General features: G+C 38.7%; 5 protein-coding genes across 8 annotated transcripts; 2 read left to right on the forward strand and 3 right to left on the reverse strand.

Moving 5' to 3' along the window:
- Nucleotides 1-1,316: 1,316 nt before the first annotated feature.
- On the forward strand, nucleotides 1,317-3,246 carry LOC124409740 (transcription initiation factor TFIID subunit 13). 2 transcript variants are annotated; one of them, XM_046887537.1, is made up of 4 exons: nucleotides 1,317-1,451; nucleotides 1,587-1,824; nucleotides 1,892-1,993; nucleotides 2,864-3,246. In XM_046887537.1, exons 1-4 carry the CDS (start codon nucleotides 1,425-1,427, stop codon nucleotides 2,866-2,868), a joined length of 372 nt encoding a protein of 123 aa, XP_046743493.1. In that variant the 5' UTR covers nucleotides 1,317-1,424; the 3' UTR covers nucleotides 2,869-3,246. The 2 variants fall into 2 exon arrangements, with proteins under 2 accessions (XP_046743493.1, XP_046743492.1); XM_046887536.1 differs by having other exon boundaries at nucleotides 1,368-1,451; nucleotides 1,892-3,246.
- Nucleotides 3,247-4,513: 1,267 nt separating this feature from the next.
- LOC124409739 lies at nucleotides 4,514-6,975 on the forward strand. Its single transcript, XM_046887535.1, has 4 exons — nucleotides 4,514-4,682; nucleotides 4,933-5,104; nucleotides 5,290-5,418; nucleotides 5,532-6,975. Exons 1-4 carry the CDS (start codon nucleotides 4,567-4,569, stop codon nucleotides 5,772-5,774), a joined length of 660 nt encoding a protein of 219 aa, XP_046743491.1. The 5' UTR covers nucleotides 4,514-4,566; the 3' UTR covers nucleotides 5,775-6,975.
- A 1,722-nt stretch (nucleotides 6,976-8,697) lies between these two features.
- On the reverse strand, nucleotides 8,698-11,649 carry LOC124409738 (AMME syndrome candidate gene 1 protein homolog). The gene is made up of 4 exons (XM_046887534.1): nucleotides 11,220-11,649; nucleotides 10,151-10,261; nucleotides 9,871-10,076; nucleotides 8,698-9,693 (listed from the first exon to the last, which is right to left on the reverse strand). The coding sequence occupies exons 1-4, from the start codon at nucleotides 11,423-11,425 to the stop codon at nucleotides 9,527-9,529; spliced, it is 690 nt and encodes a 229-aa protein (XP_046743490.1). The 5' UTR covers nucleotides 11,426-11,649; the 3' UTR covers nucleotides 8,698-9,526.
- A 355-nt stretch (nucleotides 11,650-12,004) lies between these two features.
- Nucleotides 12,005-15,255, reverse strand: LOC124409737 (venom acid phosphatase Acph-1-like). The gene is made up of 7 exons (XM_046887533.1): nucleotides 15,160-15,255; nucleotides 14,984-15,091; nucleotides 13,564-13,829; nucleotides 13,324-13,480; nucleotides 13,142-13,265; nucleotides 12,848-13,068; nucleotides 12,005-12,698 (listed from the first exon to the last, which is right to left on the reverse strand). Exons 1-7 carry the CDS (start codon nucleotides 15,253-15,255, stop codon nucleotides 12,471-12,473), a joined length of 1,200 nt encoding a protein of 399 aa, XP_046743489.1. The 3' UTR covers nucleotides 12,005-12,470.
- Nucleotides 15,256-16,210: 955 nt separating this feature from the next.
- Nucleotides 16,211-18,547, reverse strand: LOC124409735 (lysosomal acid glucosylceramidase-like). Of its 3 annotated transcripts, none has more exons than XR_006929537.1 (9): nucleotides 18,495-18,547; nucleotides 18,170-18,412; nucleotides 17,967-18,105; nucleotides 17,751-17,904; nucleotides 17,514-17,674; nucleotides 17,073-17,452; nucleotides 16,785-17,013; nucleotides 16,565-16,719; nucleotides 16,211-16,404 (listed from the first exon to the last, which is right to left on the reverse strand). XR_006929537.1 is itself a non-coding variant. In XM_046887531.1 (9 exons), the coding sequence occupies exons 1-9, from the start codon at nucleotides 18,529-18,531 to the stop codon at nucleotides 16,305-16,307; spliced, it is 1,557 nt and encodes a 518-aa protein (XP_046743487.1). In that variant the 5' UTR covers nucleotides 18,532-18,547; the 3' UTR covers nucleotides 16,211-16,304. The 3 variants fall into 3 exon arrangements, 1 of the variants encoding a protein (XP_046743487.1); XR_006929536.1 differs by having other exon boundaries at nucleotides 16,565-16,728; XM_046887531.1 differs by having other exon boundaries at nucleotides 16,565-16,678.
- Nucleotides 18,548-19,010: the final 463 nt, after the last annotated feature.

Consider the following 19,010-nt stretch of genomic DNA (forward strand, 5'->3'; position numbering starts at 1 on the left):
AAATTATTCTCGGTGTAATTCTATTGCAGCAATGACCTAAGCCCAGATATCTGCGCAAATGCCTTCTTACTCTGCCAGTTGATAAATGTTATTTATATGCACTGTGGAAAAAGGCTCAATTATATATGAACACATAATTCGGTCGATTGCTGTTATGAGTACGATGTGTTCGATTCGTAAAATCAGAAGAGTTGACGATTCTAATTCTTCGCAGCCAACATACTGCGGAGCATTTATGCACATCAATTCGTTCTAGATTTGTGTATCCAACGCATTCGCCAAATTGGTTTTACTACTATGCAAGCAAGATTATGTATACACCTCATCGACAAAAAAACCGAACGAAGGTTGGTGGATCTTACAGCCTGTTTACGTCTTGAGTAAAATATCACGATTTATTTCTAGTCAAATTATAGACTAATTTGGCAATGTTATAATCAATGACGTTGGTCAGACCTAATGAACATCAACATACGCTAGAACCGTAATTATATTATCCCACAAAAAAAGTTTTCCCAAACTTATCGGATTCGATTATAAACTCTGTAAATAACACTGTACGGAAAAGGGTAAGGAATTTTAGAATTCCATGTATATTACGTAATCAGTAAACGGCGTATCGTTGTATGAAGAACATTTTAAATACATGGAATAATATCGTATGAAAAAGTAGTAAAAAAATTAAAAAGTATTGTCAATTTTTTTCAGTGATTGCCTGTATCACGTATTATTATTATTATCCGTAGAAACAAAGCGTTCCCTTCTTTTCATTCATTGTAATACAGCTCTTCCACTAGACAGATAACATTCTGCCTTATCGACGCGTCTCTTACCCTCAGCAGAAAGGGGTCCACCCTGGTATTTTTCATGTCCCCGATTTAGTAGCACCTTCGACACAGGATAGATTTTGGAAATAATTTTCGAAGCACCTGTACGTTAAATGCATGTCGTATTTTCTGTGTCGTATTTAGCAACACGAAAGAAGTGGGTAATGCAGAGCGCATTTACCATAATCGTTGAATGACACAAATGCGGATTAGATTTCTGACAGATTAATTGGTCACACCTTTGCGTGGCGATTTCGAAAACTGTACGTGAAACAATAAAGTACTTTCGATATGCTGAGCCTTCAGTTATCAAGTTGATTCTGTTACAAGTAATCAAGTTTGACAGCGCCTTTTGCGCGTCGACTTGAAGCATTTCGGTTCTCAGTGAAACCTGCCATGCCGTCGGCGTTTTTTTGTTACGCTAATAGGATTGTTTCATTTTTGACACGTGGCAACACTGACTAACGCGAAGCTCGTTAGACCCACTGATCTCTATATACACTTTTGATGAGGTTAAAGTTTTCCGTCAAATAATTTTCGTCAACAAACGCGATTTAATTACCAGATTCTTGTGAGTCAAGCGAAATATATAAAATAATGGCTGCGGAGGAAAATTACGAGCAGGTAAATTGGCAATGATGAAATTGTTTGTTCATAATTGTAGGTTGAGTACGAGCTAAGCGAAATAACCTAACCTAACTTAGAGTAACCTAACTTCTGGAAACAGTAAGCCTTGATTGGCATTCTTCGTTTGATCAGTTCGAAGATGAGGAGACGGAGATTCCGATCGGCGGAACGCTTCCGGGTGGGAGAAAAAGGTTATTTTCGAAGGAGCTGCGCTGCATGATGTACGGGTTTGGCGACGACCAAAATCCATACACTGAAAGCGTTGATTTTTTGGAAGATCTGGTGATCGAATTCATCACCGAAATGACCCACAGAGCAATGGAGATTGGACGCACCGGCAGAGTGCAAGTTGAAGACATTGTCTTCCTTGGTGAGTGAGCAGAAATTTTAATTCGTTTTGCAATATTATATTCGACTTGTCTCACATTGTTTTCCAGTGAGGAAAGACTCTAGAAAATACGCCAGAGTTAAGGATCTCTTGACAATGAATGAGGAGCTTAAAAAAGCAAGGAAAGCCTTTGACGAAGTGAAATACGCAGGTACTGTCAATCAGTAGGAAACCGATTGATTGATATTATCAAGTAGAAACAAAAATATCATTGGTAGAGGTGTGTGAATTCATGATTTTTTGATTTTTCTTATCGCACAGTCTGATCCAAGTCTTGTTGCGATGTATGAATAATTGGCTAATCAAACACATTCCAAAGTATCTTTTGAAACAAGTTTCCATCCTAGCATAAACTCTGATCAGGCTTGAATCAGACTTGTTAGTTTCGTTTATTGCGTATACAATAGAGCTATAATTTTTTGTTTGTGAACTGATTGAGCGATGGTTTCTAACAGGAATGGGTGGCATACTGTAAACATTACATCCTCAACATTATTACCGTTTTCTTGTTTTGTTTTTTTTTTTTTTTTTACTATGCAACTGGCTGGTTTTTGTCTTGTTTAAATGATTGCGCTGTTGGAACAAAATACGGAGCTCGGTGCGTTTCAAGAATTGATCAGATTGATCTGTTTTTTTTCTTTAATACTAGGTAGCATGTAATTAGTGTTTTGCATCTCATTTTTATTTTTAATAATTGGTTGTTAAATATATTGTAAATAAGTATTGCATCATAATTGATTACTTATTGACTTGCATCTTAGAATGTTATACAAAAATAAACAAGGTTGCTTGTTGAATTCATTCAAATGAATACCTTTCCTACTTTTATATTTAAATACCATGGTACTTTAATAAATATATTTAACATTCGTTTTGTGTGAAGATTAGAAATCCGTTTTGAGGTTGCATAATTACTACGTCATCTTACTAGGTGACAATAAATAAACATAATATTTGAATAAATATTTCGAATGGAATCAGAAATTCTTGGTCTTAGTAACAACCTTTATTTTACTGGCAGAATAACATCGTGCAGTGAACAGAAATACCTTGGTAAAAGAGGGAGATGGAAATGTATAAAAATACTCATATGGATGCAAATCAACTGTGCGAATGGTCTGCCAATTACGATTCACTGCAATTTTCAATCAGGCTTTGACGCAGCCTATTTAATATCACTACGACATGATCATCGAATTCCAGACTCTAACCAGGTCGTCGATTTTAACAGAGTGATATGTTTGATGCAGTTCAGACTGAATTTCTTGACTTTGCTGAAGAATAATTCATCTCTGTATGTATGTATATATATTTATGTGTCTATTTGTGATAACTGGATTGAATTTATTTGTACACTTATGTAAATTGCTCAGGATTTTACCTATAATCATTGTACGGGTGTTGCACCAATGCCTGTAATATAGTATGCAATATATTATGCAGTACACATCTTTACTCATAGCATACATCCATTTATTTTATTTTTTTTACACTTTTCTCCCACCTTTTCCGTTTAAAATCCCGGATAAATTGAAAATTAGAACATCGTGCCGACATGCTTTCTAACAGCGATGGGTCAGCTTAAACGATCGAAGCTCGAAATTCGTGTAAGAATTTGAAAATCATCAGTGAGCTTTGTTTTAAACTTCATTGAACGCTTAATCAGTGAAAATTAATTTGAATTCCATCCGTTGAACGTTCTAGCGCTAATTGATGCCACACGTCGTCTCCTTTAGTGATAGTGTTACGTTCTGAGAGGAACATTGCAAGTTGATTCTAATTCACTGCGTGATTCAGTTGTACTCTTGACTTATGTATTTCGATATATACGAATCGCGAAAATCTTATCTTTGTTAGATTTGAAATAATTATTGTCAACAATACTAGGGTTGAATACAAGTTTATTTACAAAATCTCTGTCACGTTCTCAATAGTAAGGCTTACAATAAATTGTTATACGCATTATTGATTATCAATCATCACAGTTACATAACTACTACTAACAATAAGTCTCGGAGAGTTTGAGTTTAATTATTCTATGATTTCTAAAAGGTTCTCATCTGTATGTGAGCTATGTGGCCTGAATCTCTTTTACTCAGCGTTTTAATCTCTTCTCTTTCTGTTCTGAATCACAGTTATTTTGGCGAGGTATTAGTGCGAGACTATTGGTTCAGAGAAGCAAACGGTGAAACGCTTATTGATTGCGAGTTCTCTGCTTGTGAACAATCCATGATTTTAATTTAGTGATGAGTTTGAAATCCATTGCAAGTGCTTATTACTTTGATTCGTTGCAGCTGACATTTGATCATAAATTCAACGTTTTATGTGAGGGCTAATATGAGCTTGTATGATAAAATGATTGGCAATATCGCGTGTAAAAACTACTGATATAAGAGAATGGAGTGATGGTAACTGTGTACGTCGATTAGTTATAGGCTGGGACGTAACAGTGGTTCGTACTTTTTTGCACGGTAATAAGCAATTTTTCAAGCTGAAATGAAGCCAGAACTTTTTGACAGCCATGGATTACCCATGAATTGATTCGTTAGAAAATTTTTTACAAGAACCTGTAGCTGTAATTTTTTGACCGGCTGCACTAGAGCGTGTTCTCTGAAATTCTGTTTCCGCTATTGGTCGAAAACCACGTGGTTCAGTGCAGAAGACACTAAAGATTCACGTGCAGGTCCCGGCGTCCGCAGCAACGGATCGTAATTTCCCCCGGTTATGGCATTGGTAAAACAAACGGGTCCGTCGCCTGCAGGTACCGTGACTTTGAATCAAAACGAAGCTTTGCAATATCAATTCGACCTGCTGCGGAATTGGCCAAACCAATTCGAGGTGTAAGTCTTAACCCAACGTAACATAACCTCGAAATAGGTTAGAAAACAGTTTTCCATCAAGTTAAAGTTCGTAACGTCAATGAAACTATGAATTTCTAGGAAAACTTGTTCCTTGACAATTTTAGTATTTTCTAAAATTTACTAAACTATAATTCAGCAAAAATACTTGGGATTCCAAACTTCACAAGTCGTCTTCTACGATTTATTCAAATCCATTGTAACATAATACAACAATCTCCCAACCCTTCAGATGGCCGCTTCGCAGTGGACTCAACATACTTGGTATTGCTGCTTCAGCAGCTGGTATATACATTAATGCCCATTATAGAAGGAAACTAAAGTTGATGAAAATTGGACGTGCAGCTACCTATTTGCCCATTATTATTTTGCCTGGTTTCGCAGCTATCCTAGGACACAAACTGGTAAGATATACGTTGAAAACCACACTTAGCCTTTCTTCTAGCGTCAAATGTACATTATATATAATAATCAATTCTTTAACCAAATTCAACAGTCTCATTGCCAGATCGCTGCTAGAAACATATACCCAAGACATGCGCAGGTTCCTCATTTTGTTTTTTCACAGCGATATTCTTTTCGCTTCTAGTTCGTCACATCGGATATACTTCTCGAAAAAAAGGAGTGCCCGCTGTGCCTCCAGACAAGAGCAGCCGTGATGCAATTTACAATTGGCTTTCTCTATCCAATGACACTGGGTTCGGTGGGAAGTATTTTGGTAGGTAGTGAAGTCACTGTTTTTCAAACATACTTGTAGTAAAGTCTGTCGATACTTGATTACAGGAATTTCAAACGCTCGATATTTAATTCGATCTGCTCTTTTTCTTACAGCTTGCAAATCGGTACGTGACTTACAGGTTGCCCGACATAACGACTGATTTTCGAAGCATGATATCAGTCCTGACAAAATTTACTCGGCCAATCTATCTGCAATTATCAATTATAGCAATTGGACAAGTATTTACAGTTTTGTTCCTTACGGAATTGGAAACAAAGTCTTACTACAAAGTGACGCAACAGTTGATGAAAGCTGAGAAAGCTTATGATGAGGCTCGACGTGATCGACAAAAATAAGCAATCATAAGTGGATAACGAACTCGCGTTGTCGCCGTGCTCTTATCCTCTGTAGTAGATGTACCCAGACCAATTGGATATTGTTTTCTATTACATATACTTCAGTAGTGTCCGCGCGCGCGTGTGTGTGTGTGTGTGAGAATGTTCAATCGAAAGTATTCACAGTGTACAAATATTCTTCAAAGCGATTGTTGAAGTATACGACGAGAGGATTCAGGTGGGCTATGGCATTTGTAAATTATATAGATTAATAGACTAAATAAATTGTACTCCATGATATAGAAAATTGAATATTTATTTTGTAATTCCATGTATTTTCATATTTAATTATAAACTAGAAGTTGCTCATAATATTATTATTATTATTCGTTTACGTCTATATTATATTTTTTTTTCTTTTCTTTTTTCCTTTTTCATCTCTTTCTCCCTGTCAAATATCTTTTCGCTACTATTCATTGAACATCTGAATTAACTATAATCTGTTTTCAATCGCTTTTGTAATCAATTGTTGGATTTAATGTAAACCACACATCTAGGCACATACTGATTTCTTTGTTTGTTCTCCTATTTACAACTTATTAGAATATCAAATAAGGAGCTGCTCGCGGTAATGTTTAATTTTTCGTTGAATATTATTGCATTTCATTAATATCCGTAAATGTTTTCAACAATTGGAACGATTAGTTGTATTTCGAATATTCAAATTTCATTACCGCATTTGTGAATCGGATATCGAGAGATGACACAACTGTCATTTTTAAATCACCTACATATCTTTTCTGACATTGTTAAATACTTCTTGTACGCATTTTCAAAGCTGAATAATGAAACTGATCCAAATAGCAAATTCGTGGATAAGATTTAACCCAAAAGACTTATTCACAGATTAACTGATAGCAATGTGTTTTGCAACCGGCAACTTATGACAATGTCAGAGTATATAGTATATTATAGTAATCTACTTGAACATTGTACATAATATTGAACAAAATTCAACAACATGAACTTTATAATTTGATTAATTGATTAATTAATTATTATCATTATTATTAGCAAACTCTAGAAACAACAATGAATAAATTGGCAGTGAATTAAACCAGCTACGTCGTTGGGCTGGATGATCTAAGTAAAGCTAAGGAGTCATGAATAAGTGGAAGAATTTCATTGGAAATTCTGCCAAAGAACTTGGTTAATTACTTGATTAACGACAACAAAATTTTTTAACGAAAAACGCTCTATAAAAGAGCTTCGATATTAATTTGTTTGAACCACCTTATGTACAATAGCTGCATTCAATGCACGAAATAAATTAGATTAATATATATGCCTATATATCTGTTTCCATTCACAGCGTATTCTGTCAATCAAGCGGTATTCAAAGGTTTGTGGATACGTATTTGCGTTTTAAGTCAATTCACCGCAAACTAAGGTTGACACTAAATCGTTATAATGGGAAAGATACCGGCGTGCATTTTTCTGGATAGTTAATCTCAGCTGAGTTTACTTGTCAGTCAAATATTTGAAAGTAAGAAAACATTTTTAAAAATTAAAAATAAAATAAACAACAACCCTATGCTATTATCAAGCACTCGATGCATCGAATGTTGCAAAGTTGTACATATATGTATTTCATGACGTCAACATTAATCACAGAGCAATGAAAATCACAATGAGATCGTCATTTATTAGGCTCTTTATGCGCCTACCCTTAAGGTTAATTTTTTTAACATACATTTTATATTTATTGTTTGTTATTATTATTATTCTTATTATAGATATACAATGTGAATCACTCTCGACATACTTATTTGTAGTAATTGGGTATCCAGATACAAGACACGTCTAACTGCCCCTCATCGCATTGCGTTCCGTCAATTTCCTATTCATATTTTATATTTTGAATGTATCCTAATTGTTTATACACAGTCATCATCTTCGATATGTTTACGTCCAATGGTTGACCTAATTGAAACTGATCACTTTGTATAAATTGCATAGGTTAAACTCATTTCAATAGAAGATTGCGACATTGACAGATAATCCGCGTTCAGACGAGGGAAAAGTATGGCTGAATAATAGTTACATCGTGAATAACAGTGAAAGACAAGTCCCAATTTCTAAAAAGATAAAAATAAAAAATAGCAATGAAATACAAACTGAGAAAGAAAATGTATTACACACGCATCGTACTTTCAGTTATGGTGGTGATGTGTTCCTGATATGAGGATTTGTAACAATGCAATTACGATAGATTTTACTACTGGCGTGAACTGTAACCACTTTCGTATACTATAATCTGTCTGAATTTTATAAGTAACTCGGCACGAAGTATCGAGACACTTTTTGTTTTTTTTATACTGTCAATGCATGGGAAGATTATTAACTACAATTATAATATATATTCTTCTATTATTTGCTTATTTTAATTTTTTACTTCTTTTTTGTTCTATGTTCAATTATGATTAATAATAACGAAGAAAGTGGCATCGCAAAGGAGAGCCTCTATAATTTCGCAGAATCAATAATGAAGTTCATTTTACGGTCGTTTATTTGAACTAATTGTGCACAGGTTTTTCTTTATGCTTTGGTGAAACTGTTTGGTTCATCCTTTAAATTGATATAAGCATACTGAACACCGAAAAACAAACAGATAATGATAAGTACTGGTGTGAGAATTTTCATATGTTTCAATAACACTTTGGTAAAAATTCCTGCCTTAATTTTATTAATATTTTTTTTCCAATTTCATGTAATTTTCACGTATTTAACGGAGAGATAGGAAGGATAGGGAGTTTATTTCAATTTTGAATGAAAGATTTGCAAGCTAAAATATCAACTTTAGCGTAATCACTGTTCAACTAGGTGTGCTAATATTGCTGTAATGTTTTCATTTTTTTTTTTTTTTTTCAAATATATATATATATTCATTTGTAATATCGTCTCGGACAGAATAATATGACAAAATTATTCATTTTCAGATCACAGCATCATTGCGGCTGGAACATTAATATATATATATATATATGTATATATACACAATTTTGACACACAGACTCAGCTCGCAATTAATCTAGAGCTATATTGTCAAAGGCATTAAAGAACGAACTAAAGAAGACAGCAAAACAACAGTATGATGGAAAAAATTGAATTACTTTCTTCAATCAGCCGACAATGTCTGACAAATGACGGCGTTGAAAATTTTTACCCTACCGTATGATAAAAAGTCTACTCTCCAATAATAATACACATCCTCAAGGAGGAGTATAAGGTATTACGAATGGCAGACTGTGTATGCTAAAGCATACGAAGTATAACAGGCACCATTTAAAACAGTGAAAAGTTGCACGCAATAACTGCCGCTGGTGTCATTTTCGCTTGCGCAAACCATGTTCATAGGTACCCTGCGACTGGCAGTAAAAATCCCGCGAATTTTGTGACAATTGGGGTTGCTGGAAGGGTGGTGGTCCGTGTCTGTTCCACCAGAACGGTGGGTAACTCTGTACCGGTATCAAGGCTGGTGGAACCTGCTGTTGCGGGATCGGATGAATGAAAGACGACGGGTGGCTCGGTTGTACCATGACTAAGGTGTGCTGAGGGATTGTTGTGTAATTGCTAGGCGTTTGCTGGATCGACGGATCGCGCTGAGTCTGAGATGCACGATAATAACTTGGATCAGAGTTTCTGTACCGATAGTCAATGTCCGGCTGGTGGTAACGAGGCGGGAGTCCCTGCGAAGGACTCCGGGCCAGCTGCTAGCATTGCTGGCTATGCCAATGACTCATGTAGTCTTGATAGCTCACCGAGACTTTCTCGCTCCTGTATCGAGTCAGTTTTAAGTTTCTCCTAATATCCGGTGTAACCACACCCTTGAAGCCCCCTTTCCGCAACAATGAGTCGATTGTTTGTATTTGGTCCCAACCTGGGTTTTGAAAAATAAAATTAAGCAATCCCAAAGGGTCAATTAGCGATCCACTGCGTTGTTTTTCTTGAAATTTTGCAACGACTTCCCGATAGCAAAGTATAATTTTCTTTTTGATTAAACCTATGAGAAAGTAGATTCTATGCCTTAACTTGTGTCTTATAAAATGGTGCAAACCTTGTTCAGTGGCTACTTCAGGTAAGTAAGTGGCAGTGCGCTTATTGCCCTTTTCGTTGTGAAACTCGATCCTAATACCATGAACACCCACTTCCCAATCAAGATAGTCTGCGCCATCTTCAAAATGACGAAGAATCGAGACGCTGACGTGTAGACGAGGAAGTTCGTCTCGTGTAATGGGATTAAAGCGGGAATCCTTGAAGGCACTGAAACAATAAAAGAGATTGTTATAAGCTGGGTATCATGGCAATGCCGAGAGGTAAAGAAAAGGGCTATTTACCTAGTCGCTGCGTATTCACGTAGTCCAGCGTGGAGGTGCATCGCGTTGAAAGTGCCAATGCAGCCCCTCAACCGTTTGTCCTTTCCAATAGCCCATGTCACAAATAACGGGCTGCAAGTGTGGTCTTAGTTAATTATTCAATTATATGCTGCTTCATAGACAGGCGGGCCCTCATCTATCAACGTAGAACATCAACACAAAGCAGCCTTCGTATCTTCGTAAAGAATTACACGGTGTAAGTTTTAATTATGTGATCGCAGTTGTGTACATGATAATTTTGCATCCATTGTAAAAATGAAAGAAAAAAATTTCGAAAATAAAAAAAACAGGCAATGTAGATAAAAACTTAAATATCATTGCTTCCTTTGGAACTGCTTCAAAATCTTTGAAAACCTGGTAGATTTGATCGGTTTCCCTCTAAAATAACTCATTTTTTACAGAAATTGAAAAATTGAGTATTGGATCATTGCATGATATCCAACAAAGTGTTTCGATGAATTTCAAAACAATAATCTTGTAAATAAAATGTGCCGTCGTAGATTGAAAACAAACAAGTCTACAAGGTTTCTAATGATTTGGAAATGATTCAAAACGAAGCAGTAATATCCAAGCCTTTGTTCAAGATTCCAATACTTTGTAATTTTCAAGAAATTTTGACAGCTCAATAATATAATGATTTGATAAATTCTCGACGTAGGAATCTACTCTGGTAAAATTGCGAAAGAGTATCGATTTTTGCCCAATCATACCTCCTTAATGGATAAATTCAATTTGAAAATCAAAATTTTGAAAAAACAAAGACAAATAAAACCGATCTAAAATACGCGTCTAGCGTGTTTTCGGTGTTAAGTTTCGAGAGGGATGAAAAAAATTCAAAAAGTTTTGCTACTAGGAGGACAACAAAGGAGGACAGCCATAATACACAACAAAGAAAACGATGCGCTTGGAAGAGGACGGAGAGGGGGAGGGGGGGGGGAGGCGGCGGGAAAAAGCATCAGTGCAATCGTGAAGGACGGAGCGGAGCAAGGGGGAGGGGGGGGGGGGGAGGGGGAGGGATAGAGATACTCACAATGCATCGTTGCTGAAGTTTGGCGTTTTCGGAGGATCGAGTTGATGGAGCTGGCAGTAAAGGACGTCAAAGCAGAAGAAGCACATCTCCGGATGAGCGATAATTCCGTTTCGTAGACCATTTTGCAGGGAGGATGTGCCGTTACACGGTATGCTCAGCGAGTTGTTCAACTTTTGCTTTTTCGTTCCACAACATCCAGCGGCCATCTTTAAAACGCGGGTACTGCACGCAACGCGATACGCGATTTGTTTTTGGTCTAATCAACTAACACTCTGTGCACCGTGCACGTTACACTCTCGCTCAGTCCTCTGTCCTCTGCCAGCCCGATTTTACAGGATACCTGATCACCCTGACGTCTTTCAACGATGTAACCGCGCTCCGCCAGATGACTCTACGATTGTTAAAACAGCTGTTTCATTCCCTCTGATAGTTGCGCGCGCATTCCTCTACTTCTCGTTGTGTGCAACCACACATGCCTGGGTTTCCTCTGTGCTTGTGTCTGCATTTGCCAGACGCAATGGACGGGTGAGGGAAGCAGAAAAGGGAAGGGAACTAACAGCGAGCTCCAGGGCAAGAGAAAGAGAAGGTCAGGGTCTGTGGGCGAGAACAGTCAAGTTTGTTTATTGTTTTGCCGTTTGAGCTACCACGGTGTCTGACCAATTATATTATTACAGATAAATAACAAAAATTATGGTCACGTTGTGAAGTCATCAAGTATAGCCAGACACACTGACCATGAGTGTGATCTCGATCATATAGCTAATACCAGGTAAATTCATCAATCCGAGGGAACTCGAAGAATATATAATGCCTCAGGATGCTACTGCCAACTACTTTACAGATGAGAAGTAGGTATTCTACACTGATCGATGAAAAAAAAATATGCTTCAACAAGTGCAATTCGATCTAATCATACCGGCAGATGAAGACAGTAGCGCGAATAATCGTCATTCTGCGGTCAGGATGCAGACGGATTATCTCAGGGGTCGTTGAGATCTTAATTAAATGGTTGAACCTCGATCAACGAGAGGAACGAAGGCTTGTCTGGATTTTTTATATGCCTGCTAGATTACTTTTGACTTTTCCCTTCTCTCATATCAGTCAGAAATGGGAAAGTATGTTATACCTGAAAGACTTATGAGTCAATAATTCATGACACAAAGAAAATAAAATTGACGTACATGACTAAGCACATGATTATACCGAAAATTACTACGCGTTAACTAGGTCAGAGAACGTTTAACCGCAAGCTTAGTCGAAACGCTGGCTGATAATTATCGCCGGAACAGCAAGGAGCCATATAGTATTCGGGAATGAGCCTGAACCGGATGTCCGAATGCTGCTGCTATGGCAGTACTCGGTCTGGTCTGGAATTACTTCCCGCAAAAGTTTGAGGAATTCATCGAGAGGGCAGACCTCGGAACAGCCAGGAATGGTCTGCGTAATTAATTTTTCGGTAACTCCCGTATAGTGGAGAACCTGAAACGAAATTGAATCAGGATTAACAGTTGGAAAGCACTGTGCCTACAGGAGCTACCAAGGGAACTTGTGTTTCCGTTACTATGCGGCCACACATCTCCAGGCTCAGTTTATCGGTGGCGTAAACTAGACGGAAAATGATCGCTTACCCGGACAAAGTATTTGTCATTTTTGTCACGATCTTGAAGGGTTTCGAAGATGATCGTCGATCCGTACGCGGGCAGTTGAGGAACGTTTGTGCCGAGGGCACGCGCCATGGCAACCACGTTTTTTTCGTGTGCGCTGAAAAAGAACGCTTTCCTTTCTCGAGGCTCGAGACGACCGCTCCTAAAGTTTTGCATGTCGTCGGTGATCTGCTTCAGCAAAACACCTGCAAGTTGCAACAAACAACAACCACCATTGCCCTTAATCCAAGAGAATTGGCAATGGGTAAAATTTCTCACCTCCGTTCAAACGCTTCAACTGTGTAGTGTATGACCTGAGGTGGAAGTCCAGGATGGTGACGTTCATCATGGGAAACGGGTAGACCTCTGAAGTCCAACTCGGCAACGTCAGACCTTGAGATTCCTAAGCATGACGTAAAACCCATGAATTTGCGAAATAAAGCACTAAATAGTCTGATTACCTCTTCCTTGAACAAATTGTACAGGTAATAAGCATCGGAAGTGGTGTTGACCGTCTTTCCCGTGTGCTTCGTTAGGTAGGCCAGAATGCTGTTGTACTTATCGATTTGCTGTCTGGCATCTTTTGACCGCAGAAAATTCTTGTACGCTTTCTGGTACCTGCGAAGACGTAAATTGGCGAGTGCAACTCTCATACAATCAAAGCTCGAGTTTGACTGACATTGAGAACGTAATATACATACGTGGAACACTCTTGTGGATACAAGAGGAAATCTTTGTTGACTTTTTCGGAAAACACTGACACAGGCTGCCACGCTAAATCCGGGTTCCAAATCTGCAGGCCAGTAGGGGGAAAGAGGCCTGCTAGTACCAGCTGAAGAGACATGTGAGTCCTATGGAAGGCTGTTGATCTTGCATAAATCTCATCCGGCAAATAATTTGGACCGAAAAAATCGTTGTATCGATCACGAAGCATTTTGCCAATCTTGTACTCGCGCATTTTTCCGTCCTGCAACGCAGTTTGAAAAATGACTTGGAATTTTTATTAGAATCTAAACTTAATATTGTGCAGCATCGGTGTCTCGTCAACGTGCTTTGTGCTTGTTGGCAAATTTTGGAACAATGAGGAGTGCAAACAGGTGGAAAATGCTTATTAGTACAGCTTGTACTCCTGCATTCAATCACACCTTATGTGTCTAATATCGGAAGTAATTGAAGTATTCATAACTCTTGCGCGGAAACTATGAAAGAAACATTCAATTTATAAGTGGTTAATTAACATAGTCGCTTTCACAGCTTTTATTCCTCATTAGGTACTTCAAATAGAATCGATACATTAATCTGCTTGTCAATATTCAGAATTTATACACTTGTACTGATTAAAAACATAAAATTAAATTGCCTAATTGCATCAGGAAAACGATTAATCGTTATAAAATTTCAATTTGGAAAATATTCAACTAGTCTAGTGAGGCACGTTTGATTGCAAAGATTTTACATGTCATTTTCAGCATCGTAAATTTATCCAGAAATCTTGAGTGACTAATATTTGCCTGACCGATATAGTTTGAACTCCTCGGACTCGTCACGTATTTGCGATCTTCTTGTTTAAAATGAGTTACGCCCGAAGTAAAGACGTATATCTCATTTCCATGATTAACTTCGTTTACACAGCCGATAAAACAAATCCTAGGGCTAAGCACGAGTTATACCGTCCGAAATCATTTACATTCCGCAGAGTATTTTTAGCCGGTCACAGATCCGATAGCGAGATTCTGCTACTTAGCAGGTTCATTTTTTTTCAATGCACACGTATCCACACACTTTTGATGTTACGATCCTAAAACGCCAGACTGGGGTGGATATCCACCCTAGACGAACCTTGAAAAATGAGGTTTTCGCTGATTTTCATAATTTTGTTTATCTTCGAATGGATCTTTCACCAATGAAACTTCAATGAAACTGATTTTACTATGCGCCATTCTCTTCCTAATCAAAAAACGAAAAAAATCATCTACTTACTAGTCCTATTATTGCTCTGGGGACGATTTTCCGAACAAGAAACGCGTGGAGTAATTTACCCCAGTTTGCAGTATGAGGGTTAAAAAAATAAGTTTGTCATTCTAGGATTAATTACTTTAGAAAGAAATCTATTATACTTACATTCGTCAGACCACCGCTCCCGATCGGGTAATACGAATGGTTTCCATACGGGTCTAATGGATAATTTTGATACTCTTTGTCAGGCACTTTATCCCCGTGTCTGAATAGCTGTAACGAACATTGCAGTATATTAGTGATTCGGGAGAAAAGTTACGCCGTCGTCGATTAATAATTACCACGTGTAAAAGCCTAACTTCCGGGTCACATGCAACAAAGTCATAGAAACCGAAGAACGTGGGAAAGAATATCAGCCCAATCACAATGGAATTCATCTCGATGCCTTATCCGCCGTTTCAGGAAAAAAATATGACAAATTTTGATACTGCACTATAGCCACTACCACAGAACACGTTGGATACAAAACGTGAACAAGTTTGAGACTCGATTTCCTTTGTGAACATTTCCTGAGACATTGAAGTGGGGCGAAAACCGCTCTCATGTGAACGTGGGACTGTAAGGTGGGGAGGTTATCATACCAGTACGATCGTGAAGCGAAATATCATTAAAATAAACTTAGGACCAGTTCAAAGGCTGAGCATTAAATCATAGGAGCTTTAGTGAACCGGGCACTGAAGAGTATAGATAAAAATGCGGCTTCTCATATTCGCTTTCATATACCGGGAGATGGTTCACAGACATTTTTATTCAGTTCTGCGCTTACAGCGCTGCCTTCTAACACGAGTCCGGACTAATGGGAATAATTGGAACTTAATAAGGAATGAACAACATTTTTTTACGGGTTTATAGTGTCATTTTATTTTGTAAATTACAGAGTTAGAGATTATACTTGAAACTCGAACACAACCATTTATTACACATTATACAAAGAGATATGCACATGATACACGATCGTAGGCGTACTTATTTCTTATACATATATGTTTTTGTAGAAGCGTATCTTTTCAACTTTTGTATACAACTATATAATTATTCGACCAAGGCAATGAGGAGTGGTGAGTTACGGCACAGGCGAGATAAATCCGTCCGTTCCAAGGATAGTAAAAGAGCTAGACGCGTTCTCCGTTCACTCGATAATCCCATTTAGTAGCTGTTACACTTGGATTGTTTGTTTATTTATGTCCTCAATAATCGGAATTTACACGTATGATCATTTACGTAAACGCAATTACTATGTATTACTATTACTACGTTGAATGATCATCGCAATCAATTGTTCTGCGCATGGTTGAAATGCAATTTACAATTACGTTTATTGATTTTTTTTTCTCAATTCACAACACGAGGTGTATAACAATCTTGTTTTCGGTTATTTCCGGTTTAAAACGACTTGCGGTTGCGAAACCATATTCCACTCGCCAATCTACCAGTAAATTAGAGTGTGTATCGATTTACCGGGAATACTGAACTCAATCGCCCCCTTCGTGATATCCGACACGGAAATAATCCTCTCGGAATCATGCCTGTTGGGAATAGAGAAAGAGAGATGAAATCAGTGAAAAACAAGTAGAAAAGTAAGGAGACAGAGCATGCAGGGATGATCATAAGCCTGACAAATATTCCTTTGAGAAAGAACTGCGTGTAGCGAAGAGTCAAACGGACGTCCGATTGGTTCAAACTTACGTATTCAAAAATACAATCGCCGTTGAGTTGTCGGGTCTCCGAAAAGCCACCGTTTTTATTTCAAATGGTCCCTCGTTTGATGTACCAATTCTTACGCTGCCGGGAGGGACGTATCTGATCGACAACGAATGCTGGGTCTTATTATCCGTACGGAACTGCGCATACTTATATATGTAGCAGCCGCCTGAGGGTGGCTTGAAAAACGCTTGATTGAACTCACTTTGAAAAATGGCCTAGTGTATAGAAGGTGGGCTGCTTGTAGAATTCTCCCGCTGAAGCATTCACGATCACACCAGCTCCCATAAAATTTCGATTCCAGTTGGGACCGCCGCGCTCATCCAACGCCATGTTCCAATCCAGCCATGAGACAACCCAGCGATTTAATGTGTCGATGATGCTGAGTGCGAACTGCTCGGCTCTGTACCAAGAGCCCAAATCTTCATCGTAGTCTGTGAGGTACGAAAACGAGTGACAATATCTGAGAGAAACAAGGGAGAAAGGAACATACCTGGACACGACTCGGTGTAAATGATAAATTTCTCCGGAAACATATGATGGGTGTCGTCCAGTCTGTCCGCCGAGTAAGAGTGGTCCAGATACCAATGCACGCCTGTTCCTGCGAATAGTTTTCGCGTCGCAGAGTCGTTCATGAAAACCTGTGGCCATTCAGGAAGCAGGTGCCTCATCCCGTCAACCAATATAATATCGATGTTATCGAAGCCAGTCTTCTTGAGTACAGGCACGAGGAAATTGACTACCCAATCACGCTGCTCCTCCGCCGTCCATTCCATTGAGTTTATGGGAAGGGCACCAAAAGCATTCAACGGTTCATTCTGAGGGGTCAAGGCCCAGAAGTTGAGACCCTGGTCTTGGTATTCCTTGAAGAACCTGCGGAAGTCGAGGTGTCGCATTTACCCGGCATCGACAGAAGTTTCAGGGAAAAACTTACTTTGCGAAATAGAAGGCCCACGTGTACCAGTATTTACGTTTCAGACTATTAGAGCCTATCCATGTTGGCCGTACTTTCATCCATGGCGATGGGCTCCAAGGCGAAGCGAGCAGGTTGATGGGGCGCTTGCTGAGCCCCATTGCTCTCCGGATAAACGGGATCTGAGATTTTTATTCAAACAATCTTAGGATTCATCCGACCAAGATGTAGTATCTTCTTAAGAGAAACTGATTGTACCTTGTAGCGGTAGTCTTCCTCAGCGAGTGCAAAGTACTCGAGAAGGGTGTCATTCTCGACCATTGCGTAGCTGTAAGGCCTGGTGGAAAAGTCAGTGCCCGCCATTGGAACCCGGATTATCGTGTACTCCAGCCCATCCTCGGAAAAGTATGACCTGATCAAAATAATTGACGATCAGCTGTCGATCCAAGGAATCGCTCGGAGTCTTCAAAGTACCTCATAAACTCGTTTTGAGCCGCTTTGGGCAAGGAATTTACGTTTATTCCAGTAGCGTCTGTTGCAGCAGCACCAAAGCCAAAAATATCTTGATATGTCACAGAGGGATCGACTGTGATACTTGCGTCAGGTTTGATACCTAAACGAAAGATTCAGTCAGGTCTGGACATGCCTTACACCCGCACAATAGAGTATCGACTTACCCGGAGCAGCGTCAGACCTTCTGAAGCGCCCCGACGAAATGCTGAATCTCAGACCGTCTTTGCTCGTCGAAATTAGTACATACGATCTGAAACTACCAGAGGGCCTTGATATTCGTGGTGCATCGTCACAGTACGTCGAATTGCACACGCAATAGGTGCTGCTCCAGTTTGACACCCTGGTCGGCATCCTTGGAGAACATTCTCGAAATTTCAAGTCATCGCAGAACGATGGTTGTTGCAGTGCTAAAGAAGCAAAGCTTACGTGTTGAATATGATACATAATATTGAACAGGTTTGTGTGAAAGAGTGTGAATTAAAAACATACCTGACAGCAGACATACGAGCAGAACCGTTCTCCACATTTTGTCCTTACTGCCATGCGCAATTGTGTCATCTTGAAGGAAAGGCAGTGCAGCTTATATATATATACACTCAGAAGCATTGCCATTGAAGTAGTCAACTATTTTTTTTTACAGTAATTATCATTTTTATCAAATGCTGTTATCGTTGCGATAGACCTTCGTGTGAACACATACTAGGTGAACGGCCATGGTTGCTACGCATGATCAGGTAGCCCTACTTGCGGATGCACTACAAACTAGTGCGACCCAATTACACTCGAACCACTTATCATACTTTCATCATCTCTTTGTGATCGAAGTGATATGATGGGCCCACGTAGATAGGAAGCCAAATTGCCATTCTTCATAAAAGTTTTCAACGTGGATCATGAACATGGTAAATTATCTTGGTCGGTATGAGATCAGATACTTGACTAAATAAATAGAATAAATGATTTCTACGATCAAGTACTTGTCCTCAAGGCTGTAAAACAGACTTT

Source organism: Diprion similis, chromosome 8, assembly GCF_021155765.1.
Source record: "Diprion similis isolate iyDipSimi1 chromosome 8, iyDipSimi1.1, whole genome shotgun sequence".
In the NCBI taxonomy this organism is placed as follows: domain Eukaryota; kingdom Metazoa; phylum Arthropoda; class Insecta; order Hymenoptera; family Diprionidae; genus Diprion; species Diprion similis.